The following is a 14,751-nucleotide window of genomic DNA, read 5'->3' as shown; positions in this document are numbered from 1 at the left end:
GTTTGGAGAGCGTAAACATGTGACGCGTTACCTTGGTACAAAATTTACATTTGTTTGGAGTGCGTAAACATGTGACACGTTATCTCGGTACAAAATTGACATTTGTTGGGAGTGCGTAAACATGTGACGCGTTAACTTGATACAAAATTTACATTTGTTTAGAATGCGTAAATGTGTGACGCGTTAACTTGGTACAAAATTTACATTTGTTGGGAGTGCGTAAACATGTGACGTGTTAACTTAGTACAAAATTTACATTTGTTTAGAGTGCGTAAATGTGTGCCGTGTTAATTTAGTACATAATTTGCATTTGTTGGGAGTGCGTAAACATGTGGTGAATAAACACGGTACAAGATTTACATTTGTTGGGAGTGCGTAAACATGTGCCGCGTTAACTCGGTACTACGTTTAAATCCTCTTCCACACAATCCACACAAGTGTGGACGTTCTCCAGTGTGGATTCTCATGTGCGTGTTAATGTTACTCGTCGTTCTGAATCTTGACGGACAAAACGGACAGGAAAACGGTTTCTCTCCGGTGTGTATACGTGTATGCGATCTAAGATGATCGCTACACTTAAATGATTTGTCGCAATATTTACACTGATAAGGTTTCAAATTGCCTTGATTGCAATCACTTCCTGAAGCGACAGCCATGCCATCTGTGTTTACAACAGCGCCCTCTATGTGAAGTGCGCCCTCTATAGCGACTGCACCACCTTCTGGGGTGACTAAAATACTGTCCTGTGGAGAAGTTCCCGCTAAGTGTTGGCAATCAGAATGTGTTCTTTTCTCTGAAGCAGACAAATGGAATTTATTTATGCCTTGAATTCCTATTGGTGGATTAGCTGGCAAGACAAAAGAGGCTGTGTTGGGAAAGCCAATAGCGTTCACTGTTTCATCAACGTCAAGATTTGAATGATGGCTGTCTCTGAATGCCGTGCTTTGAGGAACACATACACTTTCGACGAATGTAACGTCATTGTTTGGTGATTCTTTAGTGTTTTCTGATTGTCCATATATACTTTGTTGGCTAAGTGAGTGCACGTCTAATCCGGAATTTAATCCGGAATTTAATCCGGAATTACTGGGAGGTGGTGAATCTTCCTCCATATCACAACTGTTTCTAATGTAGGCATGTTTTTCAATCTTAGAGGGCTGTGTCTTCCGCTGTCTTTTCCGGCTGTTTTCCGGGAATTGCACATCTTCACTTTGAGTCGATATCAGATTTCTTTGCATCCCACTGCTGTTTGCTGTATACACACACATTTCATCATCACTTCTTACTTGTTTTCTATGTATTTCTTGTTGTTTTTCGGTATGTTCGGTATTTTCACTTGGAAACAGCTTAGATATTGTGTTCATTGTGAATGGATTAACATTGTACGCTTTGTGTTCATTTCGAGAAGATTCGTCTTTCCTTCGTTGTTCACAACTTTCCATACATGTACTTTTATCTTCATTCAGTTCAACTTTGACAATTATCTCATGATCTCCATCTTGCTGTGTTTCATATCGACTAACTCCTTCTTCTGGTCGGTCTGCGGCATCACTGCTATCTCTTTCTACTTGATTACCACTGCTACGATTTGGTGATATTTCAGGAGAACTTAATAGCTCTATATTCCTTGTTGCAGAATTGGATCCCGGTCGTGAACCTAAAAGGTTTTGGGATGTTTCCATTCCAGTTGGGTGGGGTGAAGAGAGTTCTACACTATTTGGCGATGTGGCAGAGTTAGACTTATTTCGTTGAGTTGAGGGGTCTAAATTATTTGGCAATGTTCCAGCCTTGGTGATAAATCGAGGAGTTAGGGAGTCTAAGTTGTTAGATATAACTCGAGAAGTTGAGGGGTCTAAATTGTTTGGCGATGATACAGATATAAATCGAGAAGCTGAGGGGTGTAAACTATTTTGCGATGTTGCTAGCATGGGTATCTTCTGAGAAGTTAAGGGGTTCACATTGTCTGGTGATGTTCCTGCTCTTGATGTCTTCTGAGAAGCTAAGGGGCCTGCATTGCGTGGTCTTGTTGCAAAATTGCAAGTTGCTTGGGAAGCTGAGAAGGTTGGTGATGTTTCAGAAGCACGCATGGTATGTGAAGTACGTGAGTTAACACCATTTGATGACATTACAGAGCTCGATGGGGTTCTTGATGTTAACGGGTTTAACAGTTTGGAAGATATAGGTGCCCTTGCTATCTTCAGGGAAGACGTCTGATGTAGGTATAAATCATTTTGAGCTGTAACAGAATTAGGTGCTGTATGGGAAGTCAGTGGTTTTGGCAATATTTCAGATCTGGATACTGCTTGAAAAGTTAGGTGGTCACTCTGTGTTGAATGTGTTATCAATGAAGTTAAGGGGTCTTCTTTGGTTGTGACTTCTTCCATCTCTTCACATTGTGGTAGGAATGTTGTTGACACTTCCATTTCTAAAGCCCCACTACCACACAGGAAATTAATAATTGCTGTTTTCTCTGCAAATATAAAAAAAAATACTGGTTAAGCAAAAAAAAAATCGTTTCTGGTCAGGACAGTTTGTCTAAAATGGTGTGACGACACAATTGTTTTGTTTTTCAAATTTTCAACAAACCTGTCACTCAATCTACTATTTATGGCAGTTACTGTTCTTTTCATTTAATACTTTAGAGCAAGGTGTACATGGGGTAGATGTCATTTGCTTGTTCATGATTGACTCTGCAGTTGTCTTCACTGAAGTAGGGAGGGTTATTTTTGTGTTTCCCCCCGGATCTGTAGACTGCATGGGTTGGACAAACACAAAAAAAGACTGACGCAAGGGTATTTAAGTGATGTGCATGCTGACCAGAAACAATTCTTTTTTTTTTGCCTTATCAAGAGAATTAAATACACAAAATGTTTGTCAGAGGTCAGAGGTCAGAGTCTCTAACTTTTGACTACTAATTATGGAGCCATTACGATGTAAGGGGAATATCACTCCAGGAAATCAAGATATTTTCATAAACTATTTGTTCTGGAGAGTTATTTCATGATTTTACATCATCTACAATTACTCACAATTTCCGAAAAGCATCAAGTTAATATTGTGCCTTTATGGGGTATCTTTGCTATGGGCTATTGCATCATGGGAGTCAAGTTACACAGTGAATTTCCATGAGTCCTGAGTGCATATACCTTCAGTGTAAAACATCTCTCATTAATATTCATTGATGCTTTTTACCTTGATAGCATGCTCAATGGTTTAGCAATTATTTGGAGGATTCAAATTTAAGATGTCATCTGTGTGTTGTACGAGGCTGGGACTACCATTACAATCAAAAACATACCTTTGTTTGTGAGTCTATCACTTCTTAGACGGTTCACCATTTCCAACGTTGTTTTCACAAAACAGTCGCCGAGGTCTGTCATTTTGTCTGTCCGTTTAGCTTCATTCCATATATAACAACAATCTGAATATGAATATAACAACAATCTGAATCTGAATATGAATATAGTTAGAAAGAAAACACTGTGAGAGAGAGAGGTATAGGGAATCTGGTATGCTTTGAAAGTTCAAATGGTTGAAGCTATATCGCCACTCATATTCACAATTATCATTCCAACATTTGCAACAATACATTGTATTAACTCTACCAAAGATTTATAAAAAATACTAACAGATTGATTCAAGTGCCTGTGATAAAAACTGTATTTACGATTGGTCAATATCATGAATATGGACGTAGTCTGGATGCCAACGTGGTTTCTGTGGTGGTGGTAAATCGTAATGATACCGTATTGGAAATAGATTAATATGGATGTTACTTTCAAGTTTCATTCCATCATTGGTCGTGTGAATTTATAGCTGCAATAGTAGTAGTTTTGTTTTTATTTACAATACTTTTTTTTATATTTTATTTTGTGTGACTAAACATTGTTCGTTTTACTGTTTATTTTGTTACGGGGTTTGCAAAGAAAAATGGTTCTAGCGGAGGACCGAGAGCGAAGTAGGTAGCGAAACCGCAACAATATACTGCATCTACGATGTATGTAGTACTGTAATGAACTCATGGCTGCAAATGTTTGATTGCTTTTGTTGCGACCCTCGTCAAAACAGTCTAGACAAATTAGTGAAAGTGTAAAAATCCTAGATGCAATTAAAGAGATTAAGAAAGTAGTAATCATAATTTGACTTTATTGTTTATTGTGGTAATCACTTCAGCATCACACACTCTGCACTCACCTTGCGAACTAAGATTTGATTCAGCAGTTGATGAGGCGCTGTCGCCGTCAGATTTGGAACGTTCGCTGTCTGGAAGTTTTAACTTCACCGTTCTCCGGATCGCAAGACTTATATCGAGTGGACTACTCATCATTCCACAAATTTACCTCCAATAATTGTCGAAATCAACCTTAAAATTTCACTTTGACTTACAAAGCTCTGATCGCCCTGTTTGTTGTGTTCCACGATATATTACATTACACAGCTGATTTGATTGCAAGGTTTTCTGGGTAAAGGGCACATTTGATAGAGGGCGCTGTACTGCAGTCGCCGCTCGTACTATGCTGCATGCTGGTACACACATACATACATACATACTGTCATACATACATACATACATACATACATACATACACATATACACATCCACAACATACATACATACATACATACATACATACATACATACATACATCCATCCATCCATCCATACGTACGTACATACATACATACATACACATCCACAACATCCACAACATACATACATACATACATACATACATACATACATACATACATACATACATACAAACATACATACACACACACACAATTACAGTAACTCAAAATTAATTTATGTTAATGTAACCACAAGTAACATAGCTTTTGTTTCAAATATTTATTGCCAAATCATACTGTGATGAAACCACATTCATTGGCATATTTGGTATGTTTTCCAACAAAAGTAAAAAAAAATTGAAAAATGGATAATATCAATGTGCCAATTATTTGTGAAAAGTGACTTTTTATTGTAATCTTGTCAGGGACACTTATCAAGGAGTAAAACTGGGCCACAGACTTATACAAGAGAAATAACATTGTGATGGTGTTTTACTCATTGGACACAATAGTTGGTACATAAGACAACTCAAATACAAACTAAATAATTATCTAGGTACAGTGGGGATGTAGAAGTAGTTAAGTTGATATTTTGATTATCAGTTGAAAGTAAACAAATGAAATCATTAAATTCATCAAGTCCAAGTGTAGTCATTTCAGTAGAAGCTGGTTTTTACTGCATTTTAAAAAGAATAGCAACTCAGATCACTGTTCACATGTACTTCAATGTTTGCTTCAACAATTTTGCATTCAAACCTAAAAATAGATTACTTAACATAACAGCAGACTAAAAATTAACTTGTTTTCTTTCATAGTCCTAGTGGGCTAACAGTTTCAGAATGTGGTAGCCCAAGGATTGTGACCTGTAGTCCCATATTCCTGAATTGAAAACAAATTTCCTCTATTGGAAATATGTGTGTTATCAAAATACTTTCATGTCCATAAGTGTTCCATCGTCATCACATAATCAGTGATAGCCTGAGTGGGCTACCAGCTGCAAATTATGGTAGCCCCATGACAAGAATTGGTAGTCTGTGGACATGGGACTATGGTAGCCCCATGACAAGAATTGGTAGTCTGTGGGCATAGGACTATGGTAGCCCCATGACAAGAATTGGTAGTCTGTGGGCATAGGACTATGGTAGCCCCATGACAAGAATTGGTAGTCTGTGGGTATGGGACTATGGTAGCCCCATGACAAGAATTGGTAGTCTGTGGACATGGGACTACTGTTAATTTCGAGCCCTGAACAGTGGCACAATTGAACCTAGATATGTGTAAGTCTGTCATAAAATCTTCTCTTTGTGATTGGCTGATAATGTCTAGTGATGCATATTACATCACACTGTTCCATTCTCCTCATTGGTTCACATCACATGGTGACTCCACTGAAGTAGATTTAAAGCCCAGTAAGAATTTACATAATTTTTTAATTTAAATTTAAATGTCGAAGTGGATGTTGAGAGGGCATAGCTGAGATAGTGGAGCTGTAACAGAAGTGATATCTGTAAACCATCACAGAAAACTGTCAACACTTCAGCTAACTACTGTGAGTGAACCCTTTGATGTCATTGGCTACTGTGAGTGAATCCTTTGATGTCATTGGCTTCTGTGAGTGAATCCTTTGATGTCATTGGCTACTGTGAGTGAATCCTTTGATGTCGTTGGCTACTGTGAGTGAATCCTTTGATGTCATTGGCTACTGTGAGTGAGCCCTTTGATGTCATTGACTACTGTGAGTGAATCCTTTGATGTCATTGGCTACTGTGAGTGAATCCTTTGATGTCATTGGCTGCTGTGAGTGAACCCTTTGATGCCATTGGCTACTGTGAGTGAATCCTTTGATGTCATTGGCTGCTGTGAGTGAACCCTTTGATGTCATTGGCTGCTGTGAGTGAACCCTTTGATGTCATTGGCTGCTGTGAGTGAACCCTTTGATGTCATTGGTTACTGTGAGTGAATCCTTTGATGTCATTGGTTACTGTGAGTGAATCCTTTGATGTCATTGGCTACTGTGAGTGAACCCTTTGATGTCATTGGCTACTGTGAGTGAATCCTTTGATGTCATTGGCTGCTGTGAGTGAATCCTTTGATGTCATTGGCTACTGTGAGTGAACCCTTTGATGTCGTTTCAATATACTAGACTGGTTGAAGCTTCTGTGACAGATATTACAAGTATACGGTTTCTCTCCCGTGTGAACTCGTTTATGACGCACCAGATTACCTCGAGTTGCAAACGCTGCCTCACACTGCGTACATTTATACGGCTTCTCCCCAGAATGCACTCTTGAGTGATACGTCAGACAGGATTTTGAATTGAATCGCTTTGGACAAAGATTACATGAATATCTCTTCAGTGTCTTTTGTTTTGAATTTGTTGTCTGATCTATATTATAAACAAATCGTTGTTGATATTGTTGACTCGTTACATCTATGTTTCTGTGTACATAAATTACATCCTCATCTGTGTTATTAATTTCAGACGTATTCAGAACCAAAGATTGGTCCATTTCTGTGGTCCGAGTTTCACCGCTGTATGCTAGCCTCACTCTAGTTTCTTGGTCCGTGTGTTCTATTTGTCCACTCATCTCGTTATTCTCGGCATGGTCCATTTCTGTGGTCCGAGTTTCACCGCTGTATGCTAGCCTCACTCTAGTTTCTTGGTCCGTGTGTTCTATTTGTCCACTCATCTCGTTATTCTCGGCATGGTCCATTTCTGTGTTCTGAGTTTCACTGCTGTATGCTAGCCTCACTCTTGTCTCTTGCTCCTGGTGTACTATTTGTCCACTTATCTCGCTATTCTCGACATTAGCTGAATTCTGTTGAATGTCTTGCACCTCATACTGTGGTATCTCTTCAAAGTGTCCTTTATTGCGAGTTTTCATTGATGTACCTATGCTTTCAAAGTGTTGCATGCCTTCAAATGTATCTTGTCTTTCACTGATTTTAGTACATTTCATATCTCTTGGTATCACTTGCACTTCACTATGTTGTATTCCTACCAATCTTCCTTGATTCCTAGATTGTGTCTTTTCCGGTATCATGTCAAGATCTCCCACTCTTTGTAGTCCCATCTTTGTGTTTTCCATAACAGTTCCCTGTTTGTGGTGTCTTATCTCGGCATTTTCCGTTATCATTCCAAGTTCTCCATCAGTTTGGTGTCCCATCTCTGTATTTCCTGTTACCATTCCCAGCTCTCCAAGTCTGTGGTGTTTCATCTCTGCATTTTCATGTATCGTCTCACTTTCTCCCTCTCCTCCCTGTCTCATTTGTGCATCTTCCGTCACCTTCGTAAAATGTCCCTCTTTGAGTTGTCTTATCTCTGCATTTCTTCGTATCATCCCACCCTCTCTCTCTTTGTGGTGTCTCTTCTCGTGTATGTGCAGGACATTTGATTGGTTGAAACGTTTGCCGCATACCTTACACTGGTACGGTCTCTCACCTGTATGAATTCGTATATGACGCGTCAAATTATTCTTGTGTCTAAATTTCTTATTGCAGTAATGACACTGAAACGGTTCTTCTCCAGTGTGAATCAACAAATGACCCCTTAGAGTACTCCGTTGTCGAAACGACATCGAACAATAACTACATTGAAACGGTCGGACATCTACGTGTAGAGTCATGTGATCTACGTGTCGAGTCATGTGATCATCATACTGGTTCTTATTGACAAACATTTCGTTGCATTTTTGACATTCATATAATTCTGTAACTGGTGTGAGTAGAGAAGCATTTTCCGTTGGAAGTTGTATTTCATCTCTTTGATGGACTGTCTCTATGAATGTTTCATCTGTTGGTTGCATTAGTTCCCCACCGTGCAGCTGTGCTTTACCCCTTTGTTGCCGAAACACTGGTGTTTGTTGCTGCATTCCATTTCCTGTTTGCTGCAGTAGTCTTGTTTGTTGCTGCAACTTGGCTACAGATTGCTGTACCTCTCCAATTGGTAGCTGCATCTCCTCAGTTTGTTGCTGTACCACAGTTGTTTGCATTTTGTCTGCTGTTTGCTGCATTTCTCCCCTTTGTTGCTGCAATATGGTTGCAGTTTGCTGCATCTGTCTTGAATGTTGCTGCATCTGTAGTGCTTGTTGCTGTTGTGCTTCGCCTCTCAACTGTTGAATTTCCCTTCTTTGTTGCTGTTTCTGCCAAACTGATTCACCTTGGTGTCTCAACTTCCATGTAGATTGTCGATTATTACCATCATCCATCTCTTGTGTATGCTTCGTTATTTCCCGACTCTTGTCATTGGATTGAAATATCTTGTACGCTGGTTGTTGCGTTTTCCACATCAGTTGTTGATCATTTTCTATCCCTGAGTCTGATAGTACATTACGTATTGGTTGTTGTATCTCTTCTGCAGATAGTTCAATATTACTGCTAAACTGTGTAGTATTTTTACGCAATTGCTGTATATCTTGCATAGATTGTCGTACCTCAGTAATACTCTGTTGTTCATCTCCAATCGTACATCTTCTCCTTTCCGCGTCATTCTGTAGTATATTTCTAATCGTACATCTACCCTCGTCAGCGACATTCTGTCGTATCTTTCCTATTTCACATCTTCCCCTTTCTTTTAGGTGTCTCTTCTGATGAATACGAAGAATATTCGTTTGATTAAAACGCTTTCCACAAATACCACATTGATACGGCCGTTCACCAGTATGAATGCGTATGTGACGTATTAGATTATTGCTATGTCGAAAATGTTTTCCGCACGTCGAGCAGGGATATGGTTTTTCACCCGTATGAATCATATTATGTTGGGTGAGGGACGATTTCTGACTAAACCCTTTACCGCATATATCACAAATAAATAACTTGGTCAGTCTTCGGAGTTTGACTGCGTAAGAAACGTTGATTTTACGACTATCGTAACTTTGATTATCTCCAACTTCTTGTTGTTGCGTATTGGCTGTATAATCAGTTTCATTAGGTTGCGTAACTTCATTTGATATGTTTGTGTTACTATTGGCAACTGTCCGTATATCAACAATTTTCATTTTTGTACCCGTATCTGAGAAACGGTTTGACTGACTCTCACTTGTGCCGAAATAATCAGTAGTTTCATCTGAGAAACTGTTGGACTTATTCTCACTGCCATTATTGACAAAATAATCAGATGCATTATTATGATGTAAAACAGGAGGAACTGTTTTTGTATCTCCACTTGGAAAAGAAACACTTTCAACGAAATCAACCTCAGATTCGTTAGGTTCAACAGTGGCAGTGTATATAATATTATCTTCGGCTTCCATTTTGATAACAATTTCACTCGTATTCTTGCTACTTTCATCATATTGTGTAGAGTTATCCTCCTGAGACGAATACGTGCCTTGCTGTGGTCTTTCTTTATCATCTGGTTCCAAGTCAGTGCTGATACAGCCATTTTGATTGGATGACACACCCTCACCTAGCTCTGTGCTACAGATGCTTTGATTGGATGATAGTCTCTGTCCTGGTCCTGTGCTAATGATGCTTTGATGGGAAGGTGATTTTTGGGCTGGCCCAGAGTCAGTGGTACAGATGCTTTGATTGGATGACAGTCTCTGATCTTGCTCTGTGCTACAGATGCTTTCATTGGATGATGGCCTCTGGTTTGGATCATTGTTAGAGTTGTTTTGATTGGATAGTTGCTTCAGGCCTTGCTCCATGCTATAACTGCTTTGGTTGGATGATGGTTTCTGACATTGTTGCATACGTGATGAGACAAAGGTAGACACACCATCATTCATGATTCCATCATCAATAGATTCTTCTGAATTGTTTTCCTTCCCAGCATGCCCAGCTCCTACACCCAACACATTTCTACTTCCTGTAGTTTTGTGTATCCTGTTTTCCATCAGTACATTTGATGTCACTTTCATTTGAATACTTCCACTCTCACGCAGGAAACTAACTATGGTAAACTTTTCTGGAAGGAAAGAAATCAGAAAAAGTCACAATTAAAGTGGCCATATGGATGAGAATTGGGTATTTATTTTCATGGCTTCCTACTTGAAAAATCAATGTGAAACAACATAGACCAAGTCCTTGATTGTAACTCAATACAGTGCAAAAGATTAATACATGTGTCAAATTTTTGTTATTGTATGTTTTGCCGCTGGCGATGTGCTCAATCAAGGTAGGTCACAGTCACTTCTATAGTGTGTGCCACCACACATGACACCAGCAAAAGTACTTTTGGAAGACTGAGTTGATTGTATGACCATCGTTGCAATATTGCTCAGGATTATTTCATTTGAAAACACTGAATGCAACTAATATATCTCTACACATTGTAAGGTATGTATTTCTTAAGACAGGAACTTATAAGTCCTTTTGCTAGATCATGTGCAGCATGCCACTACACTGCACATGCTATCACAAACGGAATTGATTACAATAACAAAACAGAAGTGGCTGCAACCTTCCTAAAGTGAGCATGCCACCCGTGGCAACACATTTCATAATAGTGCTATTTTGGGACATACCAAGATTTAGTGTTCCCTTATCTCTTACTATGTGGTAGACTGTAAGATACGTTGTGACGTTACGCCCTCACCGGCCTCCTCTCACAGGGAAGTGTTAGGGGCTGCCTGATGTTTGAGGGTGCCTCGTCACGGCGTACCTTACAGACTAACTATGTGGTGACTCACAAGAAATTCCAGTTTTTATAATTTTGACTCATAACAACAAAATTTAGTTATTATTTGAGGACACACTTATCAAAAGTCACAACTAGTTTTCCAAATAAGTAACATTTTTGAACTTGAAGTGGCACAAACTGAGTTTATAAGCTTTTTACTCAAGTGACGATACATTGATCTTTAGTACACATGTATATTTATAAAATACACACTGAATATTTCCTTATTTCTGTCAAATATCTTACCTTTTTCAGTCAACATGTTATTTTTTAATCTCCATTGTAATTTGTCTGTTGTTTTAGTAAATGATTCACTGAGTTGGGATATTTTATCTGTTCGTTTTGCTTCTTCCCAGACATGACAACAATCTGTAAATAGACAAATATTTTTATTATTGGCATTGCTTACTCCACTTTAGGTTTGTCTGTGGCCGATGTTGATCGTGTACTTCTCACCTCTGCAGTCTGGCTTCGAACTAGCCCTGCTTACAGGCGGTGCACGAGTCTATATTGCTGACTTGACTCTAAACTTGACTCTAGATGTAGGAGGGACAATTGTCAAAATCGAGTCCCGGATTACTCCGTATGCAAGCAGGACTAGATTCGAACTTACTCCGTGTGCAAGCAGTTTCATTTCTAACTTAGTATTTGTAACCGATGACTCTTGGTTGTTACTATTTCAAATACCGAAGTATTTTATTTCAACTACTATCAAACAATCTGAATTATAGCCATGGTAGTAGAGCTTACACCGTGAAGTTGGCTGTTTGAGAAGACAGTTTGTTGTTATATTCACACCATACACTGCGTCCCCTACAATGGCCATGATCCCAGGCATTTCGAGAATGGAAATTCCCAATACAATATTAACAAACATCTCACCTTGATGTCCTAAATCAATCGTACTATTCGACCATTCATGGTGTTGGTCCTTTTCTTGCTTGTTCAAATAATCGCCCAACTGATCGTCAAAACGAAGACTAATTCGTTTACGAACACAAAGCGATAGATCCGACATGACTTCAGTATTAAAGCTACACACGGTTATTATGATGTTATAAGGTCAATCCATCGAATGAAAATTTATAGAGGGCGCTAGACTTATTAATATTAGGTGCAAGGACGACCTGACAGGAAGCAGTGCCATACACAGGAGCTTGTGGGTTGAGAGATGCGCCTAACTTATGGTCTTTGCCTAGTGTATAAAACACCCATTCTGAAGGCCAATTCTTATTACATTCAAATTGGGAAAGAATCAGTTAAATGCTGTTACAGTTAAGGGAAGCGTATAGATGTGTAATAAAGTTTCGCTACATTATGTTATTTTTATTTTGCTGTTGTCGGCAAATTATTAATATTATCAGATATTGTTGTGTGCAAAGATACTATAGCCCGTAAGTAGGACTGGATAGGAAGTAAAATAATAAAAGTTTTAAAGCACTCCTGAAAAGTACTTGAAAATTGAAATCAATCAATCAATCTTTATTGCGTAACATCATGCTTTAGCGAGCATGGTAAAGCATACAAAAATAAGTAAATAAAATACAATCATTTAGCCAACTGCTATATTTTTTACATTAACAAGAAAGTTTCCAAGAGAAAGTTTGTCATCTGCAGACAAAATATGTAAAAATTTACTTTTGTTATCTAAGGAATGAAAATTGAAATTGTCTAGTTGAAAAATTCCCGTGTTATATAACTTTCCATTGTAAATCACAACACAAGTAGTATCTCAGACCTCCAAACTTGTTGTGGTCTGAGATGGTGTAATTTCACGGATCTCACTATCACATCCATGTGTACATGTAAGCTAATTGCGGAGTTAATTTGCATATTTGGTACGTTGTTCAGTATTTTATTTTTTTTATTTGTACTAAATGTATTTGTCGGTATTAAACTGTTATGTATTTAGTCAGTTATATATATTTGCGAATAATTTATATATTTTTCTGAAAATTTAATTTTTATTGGTAAATAATAGCTTTTGTATACGTAAATTTTGAATGTTTATCATAATAAAATTTGTTTGTATACAAAAACTCACAAAAGCTGGCCGACGTTGTACGAGCGTCCTCTACCGACCGTGACATGGATTTAGAACTTCCGCTTTTATTGTTGTGTTGTAGAAATCCATTCCTGGCACCGTAGCAGCGAAATTTAACGAGATTCTTAATTGTCAGGGATATTTTCAGGTTATTACGGGCAATGGAGGTGTTCTCTTCTCGCAGATTGACTGACAACATCAGACCATCTATTCAGTTGAGAGTCGCACCAGATCAAAACGACCCGAAATCGTCAACTGACCTGAACCGTAATCGTGGATTACAGGGACCACAAGGTGAATGAACTTTTTGTGCCGCCATTTAATATGAGGGAGGGGGGAGGGGAGGGGGGGGGGGTGTTACGGGAAGTACTAGAACGATGTCGGCTGATTTAAAACAAAAAACACAAACTTGATGTGTGTTACCATGGAAGTATAACTTTCCATGGAGTTACTATATACTAAATAACCTAGCTATTACATGTATACACAGGTACTCGCATCAATCTGTATGATTTAAAAAAAAAATATGTATAGTAAATAATTATTTACTAAATACTATACATATATTTTTTTAAAAATCATACAGATTGATTCGAGTACCTGTGCATGTATATATACGATGTGATATAAACCGGGGATAATCATATAAATGCATTATTACATACAATATTAGCATTTTACTAAACTGTATGCATGTATTTTTTCCGAACTACAGATTTTTTGTTTTCCTATCTGTGGGAGGAGGCCAAGAAAACCAATGAAATCAACACAGTACACAACAACTTTGAAGAATGTATCAAACAAATATTCCAACGATTGAACGACAATAGTCCAAGTCAGAAAGGTAGGTTAGATACATACATGTCAATAGGGAACTTGCAATCCAGACTGAGCATGCTCAGACACAAAGGACTATGGGATTATCTGTGGTTATTGTAATACCTAATCTGGAGCTACTGATAAAATAAACCTCCCACAATGGTCAGGGTGACTATAAATTGATTATTTGTGGTTGCTAACAATATAACAATATTGTTTATAATACTAATTGATTAGTATTTATTATCACATTTACCATGATGCAACATTAAACATGGCAGGTTTGCAAGTTCCCTATTGATGATCAGGGCTTGAAATTAAGTTTTTCTTTCACAGTCCTAGTGGGCTACCAGTTTCAGAAATTGGTAGCCCAAGGATTGTGACCTGTAGTCCCATATTCCTGAACTGAAAACATGTACATGTTTTACAAGATAAGTGAAGAGACTAGAGCAGAAAACACTGCCAGCATGGGTGCAAATATTTAGAAGTACACCAAACTAACACATTGTGAGATTCTGTTATGTTTATCCAAATTTCATGAAATCAAATTGGTGATTGTGCTTCAGTAAATACAATACTATAAATACCTTTTACATATACAGCAAAAATATGCCAAAATACGTATAAACTCAGTGTGTTTCCCTTTAATTAATCATATGATATATATTTCTTTCTTTCTTCTTGATCATCA

At 38.1% G+C, this 14,751-nt stretch overlaps 1 protein-coding gene across 1 annotated transcript; it reads right to left on the bottom strand.

Annotated features, from left to right (window-relative positions):
* Positions 1-356: 356 nt before the first annotated feature.
* Positions 357-12,253, bottom strand: LOC144450130 (uncharacterized). The gene is made up of 6 exons (XM_078140697.1): positions 12,080-12,253; positions 11,444-11,566; positions 6,679-10,483; positions 4,195-4,316; positions 3,299-3,421; positions 357-2,470 (listed from the first exon to the last, which is right to left on the bottom strand). Exons 1-6 carry the CDS (start codon positions 12,213-12,215, stop codon positions 357-359), a joined length of 6,423 nt encoding a protein of 2,140 aa, XP_077996823.1. The 5' UTR covers positions 12,216-12,253.
* Between the last annotated feature and the right edge of the window lie 2,498 nt (positions 12,254-14,751).

This window comes from Glandiceps talaboti, chromosome 19, assembly GCF_964340395.1.
Source record: "Glandiceps talaboti chromosome 19, keGlaTala1.1, whole genome shotgun sequence".
In the NCBI taxonomy this organism is placed as follows: Eukaryota; Metazoa; Hemichordata; class Enteropneusta; family Spengelidae; genus Glandiceps; species Glandiceps talaboti.
Note: the sequence above shows the minus strand (reverse complement) of the source record. Positions and strands in the feature narration are given on the sequence as shown.